General features: G+C 46.4%; 1 protein-coding gene across 1 annotated transcript; it reads right to left on the bottom strand.

The window, feature by feature from the left end:
* Nucleotides 1-5,956: 5,956 nt before the first annotated feature.
* Nucleotides 5,957-14,513, bottom strand: RDH14 (retinol dehydrogenase 14). The gene is made up of 2 exons (XM_073335951.2): nt 14,081-14,513; nt 5,957-8,486 (listed from the first exon to the last, which is right to left on the bottom strand). Exons 1-2 carry the CDS (start codon nt 14,435-14,437, stop codon nt 7,869-7,871), a joined length of 975 nt encoding a protein of 324 aa, XP_073192052.1. The 5' UTR covers nt 14,438-14,513; the 3' UTR covers nt 5,957-7,868.
* Between the last annotated feature and the right edge of the window lie 8,111 nt (nt 14,514-22,624).

Here is a 22,624-nt window from a genome sequence, read left to right as displayed (position 1 = left end):
CACTTCATCGGATGCATATTGTGGAAAGTGTAGAAGAACTTTTTATACACACAAAGCATGAAAAAATATCTCCCCCACCCCACTCTCCTGCTGGTAATAGCTTATCTAAAGTGATCACTCTCCTTACAATGTGTATGATAATCAAGTTGGGCCATTTTCAGCACAAATCAAGGGTTTAACAAGAATGTCTGAGGATGGGGGGTAGGAAAACACAAGGGGAAATAGGTTACCTTGCATAATGACAGGTTTCAGAGTAACAGCTGTGTTAGTCTGTATTCGCAAAAAGAAAAGGAGTACTTGTAGAACCCCAGAGAGCAACCAATCCACCTGAGCATAAGCCTTTGTGAGCTACAGCTCTCTCTGAAAGCCAATGCTCAAATAAATTGGCCAGTCCCTAAGGTGCCACAAGCACTCCTTTTCTTCTTGCATAATGACTTAGCCACTCCCAGTCTCTATTCAAGCCTAAGTTAATTGTATCCAATTTGCAAATTAATTCCAATTCAACAGTTTCTCGCTGGAGTCTGGATTTGAAGGTTTTTTGTTGTAATATCGCAACTTTCATGTCTGTAATCGTGTGACCAGAGAGATTGAAGTGTTCTCCGACTGGTTTATGAATGTTATAATTCTTGACATCTGATTTGTGTCCATTTATTCTTTTACGTAGAGACTGTCCAGTTTGACCAATGTACATTGCAGAGGGGCATTGCTGGCACATGATGGCATATATCACATTGGTGGATGTGCAGGTGAACGAGCCTCTGATAGTGTGGCTGATGTTATTAGGCGCTGTGATGGTGTCCCCTGAATAGATATGTGGGCACAGTTGGCAACGAGCTTTGTTGCAAGGATAGGTTCCTGGGTTAGTGGTTCTGTTGTGTGGTATGTGGTTGCTGGTGAGTATTTGCTTCAGGTTGGAGGGCTGTCTGTAGGCAAGGACTGGCCTGTCTCCCAAGATTTGTGAGAGTGTTGGGTCATCCTTCAGGATAGGTTGTAGATCCTTAATAATGCGTTGGAGGGGTTTTAGTTGGGGGCTGAAGGTGACTGCTGGACTCAATCAGGAGAAATTGCTCTGAAGTCAGTGAAGTTTCACTGCTGTAAAATTGGTGAGAGACAAATTCTGCCCAAAATATTTATTCTGAAGAATCTCTGAATTCTGTTCCATGACATGTAGCTGAGACCCTCTCATGTGTATTTTCTGACACCCTCTCTTTTGCATTCTTGGATTCAATTGTACCACGTTCTCTCCAGTGCATATACATTTATGTATATCTGTAACTCCTTTCCTGTCCTTATAATATAATTCTATGCGTGACTTTTATTTCCAGGGTTAATCAAAGAATGTGGTGCTTTCATGAATTTTAAACTGGCCTTAAAAAATTGAAAAAGAACTAACTCACACAGAGGACAACAGTTAGAAATTCAACTATATTATTAACAAAAATATTAAACAAATCTAAGGAGAAAGCCTTTTGAATGGTCAGCACTAAGTCCCATACATGATTCTGTTATTCCAAGGTTATGCTGGTATTGGTATTGATTTCAGTGAAGTAACCTGCATAGAACTAGAATTTATGTGGTGAATCAAGACCACAGAATTGAGGCAAAATGTTGATCTGACATCAGACAGACGAAGTGGGTGAGGTAATATTTTTCATTAATATCCTGGGACCAAAATGGCTACAACTGCACCGTATACAACAATCTGAATTAAGGTCAATAAAAGGGAGGATTCTTAATAAAAACCACCATGAATTTGGCATGCATGTTTTGTATCATATACATTTCCTTAATACTGTGCTCATTTTAAATTATCTACAGTCCCACCATTGATAGTCTTGCATGAGCCCTCTAAAGTTCAATCAACCCAGCTGCATGATCAGTAAAGAGACAATGGTTACCACACACAGGGTTATTTGGATTAGTGAATACCACACGCTATTCAATCGTTTGCCAGATGGCATCAGAAGAAAGCTGCAACTCTCACACTTTCATTTCAACAGCAGCAAACAATGTTCTGTTTTTAAAATAAACTCTTCCAGATGAGCAAAAGATAAACTTTGTGGTGCTTTTGCTCAGTCTTCACTTTTGACTCTAGCTTTAACAAGGGTTTTGATTGGTTACATTAATGTAAAACCCCAATTTAGACCACCATAGTACAAAGCTATCCCTCTAGGCTGCATCAAAATTCCACGCTCCTTATTGAATGCAATATTTTCACTCATCAACTTCTGTCAACAGAAGCCTTAAAATTGTACACCTCCCCCATTAAGCCATTTCCTCTCATTTTATGTGTTTTCCATAGCAAACATGTTGCTGTTTTGTTGAAGCAATGACCATTTACACTTTTCCCAATGCTTTAACCCCTTTTAAAAATAATAGATGTCCAAAAGCAAGCTTTATTTAAATAAATAAATTCAAAAAGCAAAGTAGTTTGATAGGACTTAACCTTTGTCCCAAGTATGCTTAAAAGGACATCACTGTTGCCTTTGTTTTGAGATAACAAAGGATAATGCATCATCTCCTACTCTGCTTCTACTGTGCCTGGGCCCCAGGAAAACAATTGATTAATAACAACACATGACCATGGATACATGCAATGTTAAGAAAAGTGTTTTGAAGTTGTCCATTTTAGGGAAGTATTATGGCCAAAATTTTCAAAAGTACTCTCTGAATTCGTGTGCCTCAAGATTTGGGGAGCACAATTTGAGCCACCTTTGACCTGATTTTCAGAGGGTTTGAGTAGAGCTAATTGAAAATGAGGAAAATGCAAAACGTTTTGCAAAAAAAGTCCATGTTTTTCACTCAAAAACTTTGGACTCCAACATTTTCCTGCCAATTGTAGTTTTGAGCAACTGCAGTTCCTGTTTACTTCAAGTGGCATTGCAGGTATTCAGCACCTCAGAAAATTAGGCCAGGTATCTCAAGTTGAGAACCCAAAAACAGGCCACCTTTGAGAATGTGGCTGTTAATCTTCAATGTATGTATTGTAGGTTTTGTCACCCCTGTGCATCTCAGCCCAATCAACAGTCCTTATTCTCGCAAGAGGTCACTTGGGCTCCCATAGGACTATAGGATGAGGGTTCCAGGATTCATTTCACTTACCACTGAACTGCAGACACCTCTGGCATGGATGGAGGGTAGTAGCCAGCTAGAAAATTGACTCTCAGAGCAACAGCAAGGTGGAGAAAAGAACATATTGGCAAAGGATAGCCGGGGAGTGGACCCTAAGTCTTATGGAAAATGCCTTGGAATCTTAAATGTCCACACAGTAAAGACTGTGTTTGTTAAGGTCTTTTGGAAAAGGTACACAAACACTAATCTACCCAAAGCTTAATGTATCTAACAGAGAAGGGGCAAAAAAAGCTGGGCAGGATTGGGACACGCACTTCCAAGCAGTCTAATGGCCTGACCCCACAATGCATAGACAATCTTAAGCTCCCACTGACTTTACTTTAAGTCGATGGGAAGTGAAATCCTGGCCCTATTGAAAACTATCATTGACTTCAGTAGGGCCAGGATTTCATCCTGGGAGTTTGGGAACCTAGGCAGTTGTTAAGGTGTTCAACACCTTCCAGAATTGGGCTGTATTTCAAGCCTGATGCTTATGGTTGCAGCATTTCATCTAGTGTTGTTATATTACGCTGGACCCAAGATGTCAGACAGACAAGGTTAATGAGATAATTTTTACTGTGCCAACTTCTGTAGGTGAGCTCTTCGTCAACTCTATGTATGTATGATTGTCTCTTTTGCCAAAATAAGTTGGTCCAATAAAAGATATTACCTCAGCATCTTGCAGCACTCATGGCCATCCATCCATTGTCCCACACCCCTCCTAGTTACAGTGAATCTCCTTCAGTTTATCTGCAAATATTTAAGAAGTAAAAATTTCCAATTTGCAGGAGAGGTTTGTTAACCTTATTAGATGGCTAGTGTGCCAGCCTTTCTGAAGGATGATTAGTAACATGTTCTCTTCACTATGCTGTTTAGAACAGTGGTTCTCAAACTTTTTCTTTTGTGGACCACATGAAAATCGCTGAGCATCTTGGCGGACCACTTAATGATCTTTCCAAATGTTATTTGTACTGTTAGCTAACTATTGTAAAGCGCTTTGGATAAAACTTAATAATTAACTTTTTTTGTTCTACATATAAAAGCATACAATGCATATTTTAATATCAGTGGTCTTACCTTTCTAATGTGATGGATGTGTCCTCTCTCCCCCACAGCGGCAGACCCCGAGCTGGGGCTGGGAAGGAGTGGGGTCTCTCCACCACCACAGCAGCCACAGAGGTGAGGCTGGGAAGAAGGGCCATCTCTCCCTGGCTGCCCTGGAGCTGGAGAGTCGCCTCTTTCTCTGGCCACCACAGCCCTGCACATCCCAAATTTCCCCCATCACCTCTTCTCACCCCACTAACCCCTCCCACCTACCCAGTATTCCCCCCGAGACTACTACCTCACTTTACATGTGCGTCTTCTCCAGGGGCCAGGCATCTAATTAGTGGAGCCACACCTGCACGACTCCACTAATTAGGTGGGTGGCCCTTCATTCTCTTGGGTGCAGCTGCCCAGGAACGCATCTTAGAGGGAACAATGGTCCGCAGACCACAGTTTGAAAACCTCTGGTTTAGAACATTTGCAAACAATTAAATATTCAAATATAAGTTCTCAAATCTGAGTCCAGTCACAACAGGTGCAAGGGCACTTCTGGTAGCTGATGGGGTGGGTAAGAAGCCTGTAGGGAGGCAGTTTTTCTGTTATGAGAAATATCAGCTCCACTCTGCGACACATCAAAAGTAACGATTCAGCTATCTAGGCCTCCTGGATCTTTTTGCCAGCCCAATAGCTCCTTCAAGATTAGCTTGGGAAAATGTATATGTAAAGGGGAACAGGCCTTGTACACTAAAATTATTTGAATGACTCTTGCAAGTTATTTTCTTTATGGCCTGAGGTAGAAGTAAATCAAATGTATTTAAACTGGGAGCTATCCATATCTGCATAATCCCATCATGCCCTTACCCTACTCCCACAGGACTCAGGCTTTGAAGCCTGTGATGCTTTCCCATAATAGGAAGCTTACATGGGCAAAATGAGCAACCACAAACGAATGAAATGGGAGTTAAAATATTTTTTTGATTGCATCATGGAAACACTGATCATTTATCTCATATTAAGATGGACCATTTATATTGGAAGTCTCATGCTATGTACAGCTTCCCCCTCACAGTTGTAGATTTTGGGTCTTTATAAAGCAAGTGTCCCAACGGCCAAAGACTTGGTATTTTCTTCTGTACTCTCTTTTTAAAAATATGTACACAAGCCCTGTTTGCCATGAACAAAGACAGCAAAAAATGACAACCTAGTGGCAAATTCACTTGCAGAGGTGACCATGTAGACAGGAAGGATGGTTTAGTGGTTAGGGTACCAGACTGCCATTGTAGAAATTCTAGGTTCAGTTCTACCACTGACTCCCTGTCTGACCTTGGGCAAATCTCTTAGGCACAGGCATGTTTGAAAATCTCCCTAAGGGATCAAGGTGCAGAATTCCCACATAAGTGCTTTTCAGCATGGCACTTTTCTTTGCAAGCTATGCCCCAATAGGCATCCATGACTCTCTCATAACATGCACACTGGGGTTTTGACGGGGGTAGCAATGGAACAGTGGATCACACAGATCATAAATTGGAGTTCTATTTACTTTACCTTTAGCTCCTTTTGATGAAACAGTAAAAACTAAGGTATCTTCTGGTCTGTAGGGGCTTGAGAGAACCCATCTTTTTGTAAGAAGAGCTCGTGCCCTGGTGCAATTGGTCAAAACTTCGCCTTGCCTTCAGTATTATGCTGCATGGTAGTTGGTTGATGCCTTCCACTCCAGCCAGGGTCGCATTTCAATGGTATTACATATTGTCATTTGGGGATTGTTTTAGATGAAAGACGCAAGATAAATGTAAAATAGGACTTCACAGGTTGAATTCCTGTTTATTCTCTAACCATATTTCCATCCTCTCTATAGGATGGCCCTTTGCATTATTTACAAACAGCATTTTTGTGTCAAACATTCAGAGTACACAATAATCACACACTTCAGCTCTACTCCTACAGGCTCTGTTGCCTATAAGTGAGCAATATATACTGCAATTAAAATATAGCGAGCAATATATGCTGTAACTATTGTTACAGGATCTTTAAAAAAAAATCAATTTTCTCCCTTAACTTATGCTCATCTAGATTTCGCTGTCTTCCTCCCAAAAGCATGGAGCTCCTGCTATGCCTCCTTCCTATACCCACAGTACTGCATCTGTAGAAACAGGTGTGGAAGGGATTGAGCACAATACAGTGTGTGAGTGAGAACATACAGAACATGCAGTGAATATGAGTTAGAAACATACACTGTAAATGATCTGAGAATCTCAAAAATGGTGTTAACTCAAGTGTTGAACCAATAAGGATTTATTGTGGGATAGACTAAGCTTCAAACACTTCAATCTTTTATATGTATATATAAATTATTAGTAGTAATCAAGATCCCAAAGCATTACTTTCTTCATATTCATTAAATTTACTTGTACCTTAAATTGGTGGTGTTAAATAAAATTACTAAAGAGAGACAAGCAAATCATAACTAACCAGAAACAGTTACTGAAGTTATATATTATTTAAAATTAATATTAAATTATTAAAATAATTATGTAATTATTTAAAATAAGGGAGCGTCTTCATGTAATATCCCTATATTTATTTTTGGCTTATTTTAATTCCATTATCTCTGCATAGTAGAGACTCTCTAAGCCTATGCAGCATAGTTGCCAAGGCTAATTTTGTCAAGTGTGTAATAGTTTCTTGATCACATTTGTACCATGTATGCATTAGTGAGGTTAAGGAAATATGCACTTACACAGAAGATGACTTATCAGGAAGAACTGTTGGCCATATTAGACTGAACCTTATGCACATTTCACTATGGAAGGCAGGGTGACAAAAATCTATAAATAGACTATTCACAAAACAAACCACAGGGTCAGATCTTGGGCTCTAACACACCCTCCAGTCACTGACCTACTGAAGTCAATGGTGGGGCATCCACCAGCACAAGGCTTATTGCAGGATGGGGGCCTTGGCTCATATCTCCAGAAGAGCAGGTTTGGCCCAAATAAAATAGAACCTGCTGTACAATCAAACATACATACTAGAGTAATGGCAGTGACAGATGCTAGCTTATGGAGGGCCATCTTGAAAATATCTGACTTGTGACCCACAGCTGAGTTATAATATGGCTTGATATAGTTCCTGTTCAGCCAGCCAGTGATACGCAGTTGCGGGAAAGAGTTTCTGTGCTAGGAAACAGTATTTGGAGGCTTAGAGGATCACAGAGGAAGAGTGCTCACAACTCAGTGGTAAAATCTTTCACACGGTTTTAGCTTGAATTGCTCACCAACCCAACACTTATCGGTATTAGGATGGATTCACAAACCATCTACAAACAGCCACACATTTCACATACAATGCAATGCAGTGCTATGTTTGAGATCAAATAGTGGAAGACAACAAAGAAGCATATACATTACATAGCAAAGAACTTTTTATTAGTAGAACAAGTAGCTTTCAGAAGAGATTTTAACTGAAAAATATTCAAACACCCAGGCTGTTAAGACTCTAGTTCTGTATTTTTTCAAAATATGGATTTATGTAAAATAGAGAATATTCTCTATTTTAAAAGAGCTGTACACATTACTCCTAGTAGCTTTGAAATCTGTGAGCAAAGTAATTTGTGTTTCACACTATTCAAGGGGGAAATACCATTGCAGAAAGCTTCAGGGTAGCAAAATATTAGTTATCTTCATTCCTTTCAGTAGGTCTTTTTTTCCTAGCATTTATTTTAATAATCCAACCATCACTTCACTGATATCCCACAGTTTTCTTGCAACTAAATCATCCATGGCTTTCGGCAGCAGTTCCTCCTCTTTGCAATCCCCAAAATACTTGCCTGACACACCCTCTACTTCTGCAGAGGAGGCCAAATAAATAGAAGTCTGGGCTCCTTCCAATGGGGTTTTGAAGAAAGCCCATGACACCAAATTGAAGAGGGGTTTTGCCAGCAAAGGAATATTCACGTATCTGCCTAGATTGGTTCGGACAATACCGGGATGAAGCACGTTGACAGTGACTCCTGTGCCTTCCAATCGGCGGGCTAGCTCCCTGGTGAATAGTATGTTAGCCAGTTTACTGCGACTGTAGCCAAAACTTTTATTGTAACTTATTTCACTGTTCAAGTCTTCAAAGTTGATCTCTCCGTATTTGTAAAGTTTGGAAGAAACTACCACAATCCTGCTTGGGGCAGAACTTTTGAGGAGGCCAAGGAGAAGGTTAGTGAGCAAGAAATGACCCAAGTGGTTGACACCAAACTGCATCTCGAAACCATCCTCTGTCTTCATGTATGGACACTGGAATATCCCCGCATTATTGATCAGGACATCCAGTCTCGGCTCTTCCTTAAAATAGCAAAAATAATCAGATTTATAAACACAGCAAGCTGTTATTAAGATTAATTGTATTCATTGACCTTTATTAGGAAAAACCATTCAACTGCTCATCCTCTAAAATGGGATTTTCTAGTCATGGTTATTTTAATGTAATCTTGGAAAAAATAAGCATATTGGTAGTTGTCAGTAAGAGGAGTATCAAATCACATGGGATGGGGATGTGTTACTCTGAAGATAGCTAAAATATAAACATTTTTCAAGAACAGCATTTTTTAATTGAAATCTACTGAATTTATTCTTGTAATACCAATTTCTTTCCAAAAAATGATCAGGATGTGACATTAAAGACAAGCTGACAAGTGTACTACTGGTTAGTATTTATATTGTGGTAGTACTTAGAAGCCCCAGTCATGGAACTTATTATGCTAGGCACTGTACAAACAAAGAACAAAAAGATCATCTAGCTCTTTGAGGCAGGGACTTAGGGTTAAAGAGACACTGCCAACAAATTTTAAACCCATCATTTGATTATGGAAAAATAATTAGATTTATGATGAATTTTGAAAACACTGCTATTAATGATTTCAAACAATGGTACCTAGTTTAAAATTTGCCTGAACTGTGGTGGACCAAAATACTATGTTGTGCCAATGCACAAGAACCAGAAAGTAAAACTGGTAACAGAAAAATAAAATCTAAGGCCCCAATACTTATGTTCCAAATCCTGCATAGTCTGTGCACCCAGAACTCGGAGACAGAAAGATCTTAGGAGTTTCAAAGTGTGGTTCCACTCTGAAAAATGTCTTCACACAAGTGTCACTATAAAGTTCCATGTTTCAACCTGAATGCTCAGTTTATCAGTAAAGAATTCCCCCCTCCCCGACCTTTTCCCGCCAGTCCTGCAAATTTAACATAGGATCTGGAAGTCAAGTTGAGCGCCTTCTGGCTCCTTACCACCAGTAAGAAATTTTCTGCAGGCCAGATTCTATCCTCATTTACACCTTTGAAATTTAATAGTATGCACATTTTGCCATCAGTGGCACAAGTATAACTAAGAGCAGAATCTGATCCTGCATTTAGTTAATAATTAAACCAAGCTGGGGCTTGATCCTGCAAGATGCTCAGTTCCCTTAACTCCTACTGATATCAAAGGGAGTTGAGGCTGCTCAGCATCTCACAGGATTGGATCCTTCATGTATGAGTTGTAAAGAATTCACATCTCCCCCATAGCTTCATGGTACTGAAAGATGTAACAATTTATCACTGAAGCCAGCATATTACCCTGAATACACAATGCAGTTGGTCTTTGTGCAGTGAGGCTAAAAAAGTGAAAAATGAAAATTCAGTTCAGAATTCTGGTATCTAAACATGCACAATGAAAGCCAGGCTGTGGGGGTGCCAGCTATCTCTCATCTTATCAATCTAGGAACCTCCTTTATCTTACAGACAACTTCAGAAAGGAGTCACAAGTTCAGAAAAGGAGGGGAATAACGTAAGTGCATATGTACTACAGCCCTTGGAAGTGTTTCTAGAACAAGTCATCTCAATCATTTTGTTTCTCCATCATTTAAGCTGTGTTGAGGGTATTCTAAAACAGCAGATACCACGAGAAATAAACCCAAGAGCGGCACCACTCCCATGTATGTCACCCCACACACGTCATCTCCTGCCTAGCTATTTTGTTCTCAATTTTTCCTGTGAAAAGACAATACTTTAATTGGTTTTGCCAATAGAGAGACTGCCAGCCTAAAAATCACATTTTTTTAAATGTATCACTAACACCTATGAGGTACTACACCAGATTAGAAAAAAAGTATATATTGTTTTCCCAGTGTTTACTTTGTGCATTTCACAGCACTTTGTGTATAGTTAGTCACATTCACAGTTTCCCCTGTATAGTCAAACAAGACCAGATCCTGCAACTGGATCTATGCAGGTGGCCCTAAATGGTTTCCCACTGAAGCTTTACACGGCCACAACTGTCCATCCGCGACAAACCAATTACAGAATTAGGGCTTTAGTCAATTTCCCCTGTTGTTCTGTGGGCCTCCTGGCAAATTATGTTAAAGGCCCAAAAGGGTGAAGAGAAAGAGAATATTCATCACATTATTATTAATGTGAAGTTATGTTGAAACATCAAGTGTTAAGATGACAACATTTCATGGGTTAAGAAAATTATATCAAGAAAATATTTACCCCAAAGTTATACAGGGTGACAGCTCCAGCATTAGCTCATTTTCTACCATTATGTACAGTCCCCCACAGCACACACCCTTTCCTCTATTTTGGAATATCCCTAAACAGTGTAAATTGTATCCATGAGATACTCAGTGAAACCATTTGATGGCTTGCTCATGCCCGTCTACAAAATCTGTTAGGAACGCCTATAGGACCCTAGTGAGCACCTCAAAAATTAGGCTTGCAGGATCCAGGATAGGTCTGACAAAGTCAGAATAATTATGGACAGTACACCCTCGATATAACAAACTCCTCAGGATCCAAGCCATTTGTTCATTATAGCCAGGGGGTCATTATACCAAAAGACCGGTGCCAGGAGCGGTCAGTTTCTCCAGCCATGGAGCTGACAGCTCCTCCAGACCCGCAACTGACAGCCCCATGGCTGGAGGTGGGATCCCGGGACTGGGTTCATTATATCCAAAGATTTGTTATTATGAAGGGCATTAGAGAGAGGGTGTACTGTAACAGAAATGTGATAAATGTAGGTTGGATTCAGATGACCCCATGAAGTGATCTCTCACTGCAGCCTATCCTCTATGCTGTAGGTCAAAGGGGACTCAAACTTAAGCCACTTTACAGCCACAAATTCCCAGATGCCTTGAAGAATAAACTGCAGCAGATTGCAGCTGCCCTAGTTTTTTCTTTGCCCCCAGAGATAACAGGTCACCCCTTGCCTGCTGCATCTTGATATGAGCTCGTGAAGGTGATTTCTGGCTGCACTGTATACTCCATGGGCCCCGTCCCTCTTCTTACCGGTCAACACAGCTAGTGAAACGGGAAGATTTCCCTAGGAAAGGAGCTTTGGCCTAATAAGGCTTTGTTCCCTGGATTAAAAATCAATGCATAAGAATGCACCAAAATATTACATTACATCCCAAAATATTTTGGGATTATTTTTAATGCCCAACAAGATGCAAGAACAGCTCTGACAAAAGCTGCTAATCTCCACTCAGTATCAGCATTGAAGAACCCCAAGTCACCAAAGGGGTAATGTGAAGACTGAGTAGCCCTTACTGGATGATGGAGAGAGAGACAGCCCACTCTTTCCCCTCACCCCATTCCTTCCTCTGCCCTCTCCCCCTCCCAGCCTACTCTCTCCTCATCCCTTCCTCTCTTCTCCCCCTCCTCACCCCCAGCCCACCCTCTTCCCATCCCTTCCTCTGCCCTCTCCACCTCCGCCACCCTCCTCATCCCCAGCCCACCCTCTCCCCTCACCCCATCTTCTGCCCTCTGCCCCTCCACCTCTCTCCTCCTCCTCCCCAGCCCACCTTCTCCCCATCCCGTCCTCTGCTCTCTTCCCCTCCTCACCCCAGCCTGCCCTCTCCCCTCACCCCATCTCCTGCCCCTCCCCCTCCAGCCCACTCTCCTCCCCCTCCCCTCCACCACCCTCCTCACCCCCACCCCACCCTCACCCTCCTCACCCACTCCCCCTCCACCCCACCCTCTCCTCACCCTCTCCCCCACCCCATCTTCTGCCCTCTGCCCCTCCACCTTTCTCCTCCTCCTCCCCAGCCCACCTTCTCCCCATCCCTTCCTCTGCCCTCTTCCCCTCCTCACCCCCCAGCCTGCCTTCTCCCCTCACCCACTCCCCCTCCTCCTCCCACCCCACCCTCACCCTCCTCACCCACTCCCCCTCCTCCCCGCACCCCACCCTCTCCTCAACCCCATCTTCTGCCCTCTGCCCCTCCACCTCTCTCCTCCTCCTCCCCAGCCCACCTTCTCCCCATCCCTTCCTCTGCCCTCTTCCCCTCCTCACCCCCCAGCCTGCCCTCTCCCCTCACCCCATCTCCTGCCCCTCCCCCTCCGCCACTCTCCTTCCCTCCAGCCCACTCTCCTCCCCCTCCCCTCCACCACCCTCCTTACCCCCACCCCACCCTCCTCACCCACTCCCCCTCCACCCCCCACCCCACCCTCTCCCCCACCCCATCTTCTGCCCTCTGCCCCTCCACCTTTCTCCTCCTCCTCCCCAGCCCACCTTCTCCCCATCCCTTCCTCTGCCCTCTTCCCCTCCTCACCCCAGCCTGCCCTCTCCCCTCACCCCATCTCCTGCCCCTCCCCCTCCTCCCCCCTCCTCACCCTCCTACCCCGCACCCCACCCTCACCCTCCTCACCCACTCCCCCTCCACCCCCCACCCCACCCTCTCCTCACCCTCTCCCCCACCCCATCTTCTGCCCTCTGCCCCTCCACCTTTCTCCTCCTCCTCCCTAGCCCACCTTCTCCCCATCCCTTCCTCTGCCCTCTTCCCCTCCTCACCCCAGCCTGCCCTCTCCCCTCACCCCATCTCCTGCCCCTCCCCCTCCTCCCCCCTCCTCACCCTCCTACCCCGCACCCCACCCCACCCTCCTCACCCACTCCCCCTCCACCCCCCACCCCACCCTCTCCCCCACCCCATCTTCTGCCCTCTGCCCCTCCACCTCTCTCCTCCTCCTCCCCAGCCCACCTTCTCCCCATCCCTTCCTCTGCTCTCTTCCCCTCCTCACCCCAGCCTGCCTTCTCCCCTCACCCCATCTCCTGCCCCTCCCCCTCCTCCCCCCCACCCTCCCCCTCCTCCCCCCCACCCCCCTCACCCACTCCCCCTCCACCCCCCACCCCACCCTCTCCTCACCCTCTCCCCCACCCCATCTTCTGCCCTCTGCCCCTCCACCTCTCTCCTCCTCCTCCCCAGCCCACCTTCTCCCCATCCCTTCCTCTGCTCTCTTCCCCTCCTCACCCCAGCCTGCCTTCTCCCCTCCCCCTCCTCCCCCCCACCCTCCCCCTCCTCCCCCCCACCCCCCTCACCCACTCCCCCCCCACCCCCACCCCACCCTCTCCTCACCCTCTCCCCCACCCCATCTTCTGCCCTCTGCCCCTCCACCTCTCTCCTCCTCCTCCCCAGCCCACCTTCTCCCCATCCCTTCCTCTGCCCTCTTCCCCTCCTCACCCCAGCCTGCCCTCTCCCCTCACCCCATCTCCTGCCCCTCCCCCTCCAGCCCACTCTCCTCCCCTCCCCCTCCACCACCCTCCTCCCCTCCAGCCCACTCTCCTCCCCCTCCCCTCCACCACCCTCCTCACCCCCACCCCACCCTCACCCTCCTCACCCACTCCCCCTCCACCCCACCCTCTCCTCACCCTCTCCCCCACCCCATCTTCTGCCCTCTGCCCCTCCACCTTTCTCCTCCTCCTCCCCAGCCCACCTTCTCCCCATCCCTTCCTCTGCCCTCTTCCCCTCCTCACCCCAGCCTGCCCTCTGCCCTCACCCCATCTCCTACCCCTCCCCCGCCCACCCTCTTCCCATCCCTTCCCCATATTTGCCCTCCCCACTCAACCCCTTCCCTCACCCCACCCCTCCCCCGCCGGCCCCCTCTCCCCGCCCCGCCCCCCGTACCTGCAGCACCCGCTGGCAGAAGCTGCGCACGGAGCGCAGCGAGGCCAGGTCCAGCTCCCTGATCACCAGCTCCCCGCCCTCCGCCTGGGCGCCCAGCTCGGCGCGGATCTCGCGGGCCGCCTGCTCGGCCCGGCCGCGGTCCCGGCAGCCCAGGATCACCCGCGCCTGCAGCCGCAGCAGCTCGGCCGCCGTGGCCCGGCCCAGCCCGCTGTTCGCGCCCGTGACGATCACCGTCTTGCCCCGCATCAGCGCCGCCGCCGCGCTCCGCGAAGCCCGGCCGGCCCCGCTCAGGTAGCGGCGGGCGATGAGCAGCAGCCCCCCGCCCAGCGCCGCGGCCAGCAGCGCCGCAGCGGCCATAGCCCAGCGCTCGGGGCTGGGAGGGAGCCGCGAGCAGGGGCCGAACGACACCCGCCCCGGCGTTTTCCCCAGGGCGCCGCCGGCCCTACCCCGCCGCCGGAAGCCCAGCGCCGCGCTCGGGGGCGTTAGATGCCGGTTGGCCCCCGCGGTCCCCCCACTTTGCATTCTGGGACTCGTAGTTTCCTCCGCCTCCCCAAGTGTCGGTTCGAAGCGCCGCCCAGGGCTGCGCGCCCGTGGGAGCTGCCTGCGCGGGGCCCTTGGGCTGGGTTAGCCCCGAGCTCCGGTACCGCGGTGTCCCGCCCCAAGGCAGCCCTTCCCCGGGCAGGGCAGCCCCTGAGCGGCTTGCGCCCCCGGCAGATAAAAGCGTCTCCTGCAGCCACCACCCTTTTCGTAAAAAGAACAGGAGGACGTGTGGCACCTTAGAGACTAACCAGTTCATTTGAGCATGAGCTTTCGTGAGCGACAGCTCATTTCATCGGATGCATGCCATGAAGTGAGCTGTCGCTCACGAAAGCTCATGCTCAAATAAATTGGTTAGTCTCTAAGGTGCCACAAGTCCTCCTGTTCTTTTTGTGAATACAGACTAACACCGCTGCTACTCTGCACCCTTTTCGTGTGAGTTTCCCAGTCAGGACTGGGCCTGAGCCCGAAAGATCAAAGTTCCCTTGACAATGGGGAGAACGCTGTTCTGAAAGGTAGCAGCAGTCAGGGAAGGCAGCCGGTGCAAAGTACTACCATGACAGATCAGATGCACCAGGACAAATGGGGAGACGTTGGAGAAAGTCCAGAGGAGAGCAGCACAAATGATTAAAGGTCTAGAAAACAGGGCCTAGGACGGAAGGTTGGAAAAAATGGGTTCAGTCTGGAGAAGAGAAGACCAAGGGGGGACACAATAAGAGTTTTCAAGTTGTTACAAGGAGGAGGGTGAAAAATGGTTCTCTTTAAGCTCTGAGGATTGGACAAGAAGCCATGGGCTTAAACTGCAGCAAGGGGGAGGGGGCTAGGCTGGACATTAGGAAAAACTTCCTAACTGCCAGGGTAGTTAAGCACTGGAACCAATTGCCGAGGGCTGTTGTGGAATCTCTGTCACTGGAGGTTTTTAAAAATAAATACCTGTCAGGAATGGAATAGTGATTGCCTAGTCCTACCTTGAGTGCTGGGGAATGGACTAGATGAGGTCCCTTCCAATCCTACACTTCTATGATTCTATGAAAATGGCAAAAAAACTGGCTAGGCGGTAATACTGCAGAACAGGATCTGAGGGTTATGGTGGATCACAAATTAAATATAGCTGACAATGTGATGCAGTTGCAAAAAAGACTGATATTCTGGGTTATATGAACAGGAGTGCCATTGCAAAGAGGGAGGTAATTGTTTCACTGTACTCCGCACTTAGGAGGCCTCAGATGGAGTATGGTGTCCAGTTCAGGGCACCCCTGCAGCTACAAGGAAATACTATGTAAACAAAAAGGCATATTTAGTCTTGAGAAAAGAAGACTGAGGGGGAACTTGATAATAGTTTTCAGATACATTAAGAGTTGTTATAAAGTCAAGAGGCTGGTGATCAGTTGTTGTCCATGTCCACTGAAGTCCACTGGACATGGGCTTAATCAGTAACGGAGATTTAGGTTAGATATTAGGAAAAACTTTCTAACTATAAGGACAGTTAAGCATTGGAACAGGTTTTTGAGGGAGGTTGTGGAATCTTCACTGGAGGTTTTCAACAGGAGGTTAGACTAACTTTGGTCAGAAATGATCTAGCGCAGGGGGCTGGACTAGATGACCTTGTGAGGTCCCTTCCAGCCCTACAAATCTACTATTCTGTGAAGTAATACTCAGTTTTTACGCAGATCTGAGCTACTGAATGATATTACTTAACAAATTCTTCATTACAAAACATGGCTGAATGCATTTTTTATTAATGACAGGTTATGGGTGAATTTATTACATAGAACTAATAAAGAAAAAATCACAGATGCACTTATGGACATGGATTCAGCTATGTATAGACTAATCTTGAATACTCTGACAATGTTTGCTTCCTTATCTTTAGGCAGCAGTCCTTTTCTTTTGCTTAGGTTTCCCAATGCAAACTCTGGGCCAATCTAGAGACAAAAGCATGAAGGTTAGTACTATGAAAGCAAAAATGGGAGACAGAAGATAAACCATAGTGAACCTATAAATGGCTCAATTTCAAATCAATTTGCTATTGAAATATTTCTCAAAGTATCCAAAATATTTAATGTCAGGTGACTTTGAATTATCCACCCAATGAAAAATTAAACAAATTGGGTTACGAAAGCTATCTAAGGCCTCCAGAACCCTTCAAAACATGAAAGATTTTAATAGACACATGGAGAAAACTCCATCTCTCAGTACAAAACTTAGAAGAAGGATATAGATCTGTACGGATTGCTGATTTAATCTAATACATCAGGGGTGGCCAACCTGTGGCTCCGGAGCCACACGTGGCTCTTCAGAAGTTAATATGCAGCTCCTTGTATAGGCACCGACTACAGGTGCCAACTTTCCCATGTGCCGGGGGGTGCTCACTGCTCAACCCCTGGCTCTGCCCCCACTCTACCCGTTCCCTCACCTTCCCCTGAGCCTGACATGCCTCCTCCCCCTCCCCCCCCGCCCACCCATCCACCAGAGCCTCCTGCATGCCACAGCTGATCGGGAGGGACGGGGAGGTGCTGATTGGCAGGGCTGCCAGCCGGTGGGAGGTGCAGGGAGGGAGGGGGAGGCACTGATTGGCAGGGCGGGGGAAGAGCTGATAGGGGGCTACTGACGTGTGGCTCTTTGGCAATGTACATTGGTAAATTCTGGTTCCTTCTCAGGCTCAGGTTGGCCACCCCTGTAATACATGATAAAGACGATGCTATTATTTGACCAGGCTCCTGTTTTTCTTAATACTCATCTCAAGGGAGCACTAAAACTTGTTCTACCCTGACTTCATTGGGGTTCTATGTGGTGTAAGTCCATGGGTAGAACTTGGTCCCTGAAGATTAATTTTATACTTTCTCAAGGATCTAGCAGAGATTGGAAAAGACATTACCAAGCCCACTCAGCTGAATACTGTCCCTCAAAACACTGCCTCCTAAGACTTGTCCCCAAGGCCAAGATTTTCAAAAACAGCAGTGATTTTGGTTGCCCAACTTGAGGATTCTTAAAGCAGGGGTCTCAAAGTCCCAGCCTGTGGGCCATCTGCGGCCCTAGAACCTCCCCATTGCAGCTCGCGGAGGAGAGACACATGCAGACACGCTGCCCAATGTCTGCTGCAGGTGCCATCCCCCACAGCTCCCATCATAGGCACCGACTTCTTCTGGTGCCGGTGGGTGCTCGACCGCCCTCTGCCCCCAGCCCCACCCTGACTCCCTACCTACGCTGCCCCCTCCTGCCCCCATTCCAACCCCTTCCGCAAAGTCCCCGCTCCTCCCTGTCCCTATTTGACTCCTTCCCCAAAACCCCGCCCCTGCCCCGCCTCTTCCCCAGCTCCTCCCCTGAGCGCGCTATGTTCCTGCTCCTCCCCCCTCCCTCCAAGAGCTTGCTACAGCTGTTTGGCAGCGGCAAGCACTGGGAGGGAGAGAGGATCAGAGACACGGTGTGCTGCGAGGAAGCAGAGGCGAAGGAGGAGGTGTGGCGGGGGGGGTGGGGCAGGGAGATTGGCTGCCTGTGGGTGCGGAGCACCCATTAATATTTCCCCATGAGTGCTCCAGCGCCAGAGCACTCGCAGAGTCGGCACCTATGGCTCCCACTGACTGAGGGAGAGGGACAGAGATACCATCACTAGTCGCCGGGCAGAGTCAGCCATGGAGGCGGCATCACTTTTTCCCCCAATGAATATAAACAAGTCAAAATACCAAACACAACTATCTGATGCCCACCTTGCTGCAATCCTGACGTTTCAGCTGTTCAGTCACTGAGGCCAAACGCCAACAAACTGACACAACTGAAGCGTTGCCAGGTGTCTGGCAAACCCTAAAAACTCTCTGGCAGGCGAAGAATTGTATAAAGTTGTATGACAGTTTTATTATTTCTAAGAAATTCAAAATAAAAAATACAATATAAACATTTTATTTTCTGAACACCATCTTCAGTGACCTTACTGGCCTGCTGGGAAGATTTGAGGACTGGCAGTGGCCCTACGGTAAACTGAGTTTGAGACCTCTGCCTTAAAGGGATCTGCTTTTAAAAAGGGCTGAACATCCATTCTCCAAAAATCAAAGCTGGTCAAGTTGCGCACCCACAAAAATCACTAGTCTACATTGAAAGAAAATGTTGCCTAGGTTTTTTTGCTGAGTACAAATGTATTTCCCTGTTAAATTAGAAAACAGCATAATTGATAAGACAAATAATTCAGATACTAAAAGATGAGCATGATCAATCAGGATCACAAAGCACATTAAATACTTACAACATTGAGAGGACAGCTAAGTAGTATAATGACCAAAGAAACAAAAACAAAAAAATGCCCCCAAACAAAGTAATACTTCATAATTCTACCACTTTCCATCTGAGTATCTCAAAATGTTTTACAAACATTTTCCCACCTTAAAACCACAACCACAAAGGTAGATGTAGATAAACGTGTCCATTCTGGCTCATCATTCATAGGCGCAATTCGGCGAAGTGTCAAGCACCCTTATTTCCAATAGTTATTGCTGCTAGACTCTGAGGGTGCTCATCACCTCACAGGACTGGGCCTGAGGTAGCAAAACTTTTTGTATATAAACTCAAGTACAATTGTACAGATGCTAATAAACTAAGTAACACAAGCACAATGCAACACACAGAATAACATACACTTTGAAGCATCTGAGTTTTTCCTCCTTTCTGAAGGAAAATAAAAAGAGGGAAATAAATCAAACTTGTCCTCCAAACCCAGCTCTCCCGTTAGCATAATAAAACCACCTCCGCAAGAGGCAATACCTGTGTCAGTGTGAGAAGCTCTCCTGCCAACATAGCGGTGTCCATACTTGTGCTTAGGTCAGTGTAACCCACATCACTTAGGGGAGTGACGTAATCACACCCCGACCAAGATTAGTGATATTGATAGTTAAGGCTAAGATCTAGTTAGGAGTATTTTTGGTAAAAGTCATGGACAGATCACGGGCAATAAATAAAAATTCATGGCCCATGACCTGTCCATGACTTTTACCAAAAACACCCCTGACTAAATCTCTACTTCTGAGGCCCCACTGCTAAGGAGAAGCCCCTGCTAGGGGATGGGGGGGCTGCTCCAGTGCTGGGGGTTGACTGCCTTCCAGTTGCTGCTCCTGGGGACTGCTCTCTGGATGGCTTCCGGGTGCCTCTGGAGCCGCTGCTTCAGCTGCTTGGGCGGTCCCCAGGGCTCCCGCAGGACCACTGCTTGGGTGTTCCCCGGAACCAGCCACACCAGCTGCTGTTCTGGCGGTCCCCGGAGCAGCTGCCTGAGCAGTGGCTGGTGCGGCTGGCCCCGGGGACTGCCAGAGCAGCTGGCCCCAGGTCACTCCATTGGTGGCAGGTGTGGCTGGCCATGGGTCACCCAAACAGCTGGCCCAGGGGCCCTGAAGTCAGCTGCACCAGCTGCTGCAGAAGTCATGAAGGTTGCAGAAAGTCACAGAATCCATGACTTCTGCGACCTCTGTGAAAGAATCACAGCCTTAGTGATTGTGTGTACACACCCTGAGTGTGTGTGTGGGAGAGAAGGAAAGCCAAGTCAAAGGGATGAGTTTTGCTTTTCATTCTAAGAACCACACCAAGAAGAGATGCTGACTTGGAGCAATGCCTAAAGATACCTGTGACAGAGTCGGGCCAGATGGCCATAGGAGAGTAATAGAAGGCAGATATATTAGCCCCAGGCTAAGTAGGTTCCCTTTCCCTGGGTAAGGTAACAGGGACAATCAGAAACCTTCTGGAAACAATTAAGGCATGCTGATTAGAACACCTGAAGCCAATCAAGAAGCTGCTAGAATCAGTTAAGGCAGGCTAATCAGGGCACCTGGGTTTTAAAAAGGAGCTCACTTCAGTTTGTGGTGTGCATGTGAGGAGCTGGGAGCAAGAGGCACTAGGAGCTGAGAGTGAATATGCAGACTGTTGGAGGACTGAGGTGTACAAACATTATCAGACACCAGGAGGAAGGTCCTAGGGTGAGGATAAAGAAGGTGTTGGGAGGAGGCCATGGGGAAGTAGCCCAGGGAGTTGTAGCTGTTGCACAGTTGTTCAGGAGGCACTCTAGACAGCTGCATTCCACAGGGCTCTGGGCTGGAACCCGGAGTAGAGGGCGGCCCCGGGTTCCCCCCAAATCCTCCCAACTCCCAGTCAGACACAGGAGGAGTCGACCTGGACTGTGGGTTCAGAAAAACGGCCAAGCTGAGGGCTGCTGTGAAGCTCCCAGGCGAGCAAATCTGCCAATAAGCGCAAGACCCACCAAGGTAGAGCAGGAACTTTGTCACAATACCCCAAACCTCATCTCTGTCCTGTGGGTTATCCCAGTCAGAACACACCAATCAAATTAATATTATCAAGAAGAGAACAAAGTCAGCCACAGGCCTAAAATATATTTTCAGTCTAAATCCTTTCCAAGAAGGACTGCCACAGTATAACAGAACAAAGTTCAGCAAATCTGGTAAAGGTATTTGATTAAAAACTTAATCACCTCTATTCAGTCAGTCCTTCAGTGTACTATATTTTTACAATGGGTTGTTTCCATAATGAGAAAGTTAGCCCATTAGCAATGATCATTGTTTTCCAAAATGAAAGCTTTTCAGGAGAATTCAAAGTATCTAGCTCACTACCATCTCTCAGGACAGCTGGCCTGATACGTATCTTAATAGTCACTGGTAATCCCAAGGCAATTCTCAGTTTTACTGCATTCCAAAACTCTAATCTTTGGAGTTCGGCAGAAAAAAGTACTTTTAGCTTGAAGTTTCAGGTCATAAAGGTAGTATATATCCTCCCAGTTTTCAGAAGCTTACACAGGATTGCAGCCTGACTCCTTGTTGATGAGTTCTTTACTAAATTCTCAGGCAGATTTTAAAATACGCTTCAAACTGTTGCAGAACATTCCAAAAAATACATCGTCATTTTACTTTTGATTCTGTAATGGACAGAAGTTACAGGAGTTGCCAGCAAATAGTTGGGATGTGCCCATTCAATCACAGAGCTCAACAAAACCTAACCAGATACCAGGATATTTCCTTTGCTTATATTGAAGAAAACTGGAAACACAGCATTTGCGAACTACAGAAAACTTAATCATCAATCTTCATACCTCATGGCTAGAATCACTGTGGACAGTATTTTTAAAAGTAGCCTCTGATTCTGTCCTCTTCTTTTTTTTTAAACACTCAACTTGAAATAAATTGAACCTGATTTTCAGAGATGCTGTACACTCCCACTGACCTCAGCTGAGTTGTGTGTGCTCAGCACCTTAGAGAATTAGCTCCCAAGGTGTCAGGATGGGCATCCAAAATCAGAGGCCCGTTTTCAAAATTTTGGCCTAAATGTGTCCTGAGCTTTAAAGTCGATCCCTTGTGATTTGCATTCAAAAACTTTATAAAGTGTGTGAAGAGGAACCTCCTTTGGAAAGATGAATTAGGATTTGTGCTAACTTTATCTCAGCTAGAATGTATTCTTGAGTATCTTACATTGCTGATATCTTGCAACATGTAGCTGACATATCTGAAGGTAAGCTTGCATAACTAAAACATCAAAGAATAGAACCTACAGTGTCAATTTAGAGTCTGACTACTGATGAACAAACGTATAACATAATAAAAACAGTAGGATCTTTTTAAAATTTTTCTCCTCACACACTTTAGTGCTCATGATTGGTTAAGGCTCTGGAGAAAATGTGCTCTATCTACAGGATCAACACAAACTGAAGCATTGCAAGCCTACTAACTATGCCCTGGCCAACACACTTCATGCTCTAGATGGACTGGTGGTTGGATGGGAAGGTGCATGGTATGCATAATTCCCTTTCCCATACCCAGTCATTCCTTGGTTCTCTGCTCAGCTTATCAACAATGGTGCAAATGAACATTAATGTGGTGTTTAAGTGGACACTGGTCGACCAGAAACTGAACTGAGGTCACCAAACTCATTTTACATAAGCCTCAGAAGAGCCTTAACTTCTGAGTGATCCTTGTTGCGGAAAAAAAATCCCCCCCACCCCACCCCCAACACAGAAAAATGGCAATG

Source organism: Lepidochelys kempii, chromosome 3 (assembly GCF_965140285.1).
Source record: "Lepidochelys kempii isolate rLepKem1 chromosome 3, rLepKem1.hap1, whole genome shotgun sequence".
In the NCBI taxonomy this organism is placed as follows: Eukaryota; Metazoa; Chordata; order Testudines; family Cheloniidae; genus Lepidochelys; species Lepidochelys kempii.
The sequence above is the reverse complement of the archived record's forward strand: the minus strand, read 5'-3'. Positions and strand labels throughout refer to the sequence as shown.

What these genes read in the sequence shown, in the direction of transcription:
- RDH14 (XM_073335951.2), bottom strand. Translation starts at nt 14,437, where the DNA reads ATGGCCGCTGCGGCGCTGCTGGCCGCGGCGCTGGGCGGGGGGCTGCTG. An exon ending in TCTGCCAGCGGGTGCTGCAG is followed by an intron (nt 8,487 to 14,080) that starts GTACGGGGGGCG and finishes TGCTATTTTAAG; the next exon opens with GAAGAGCCGAGACTGGATGT.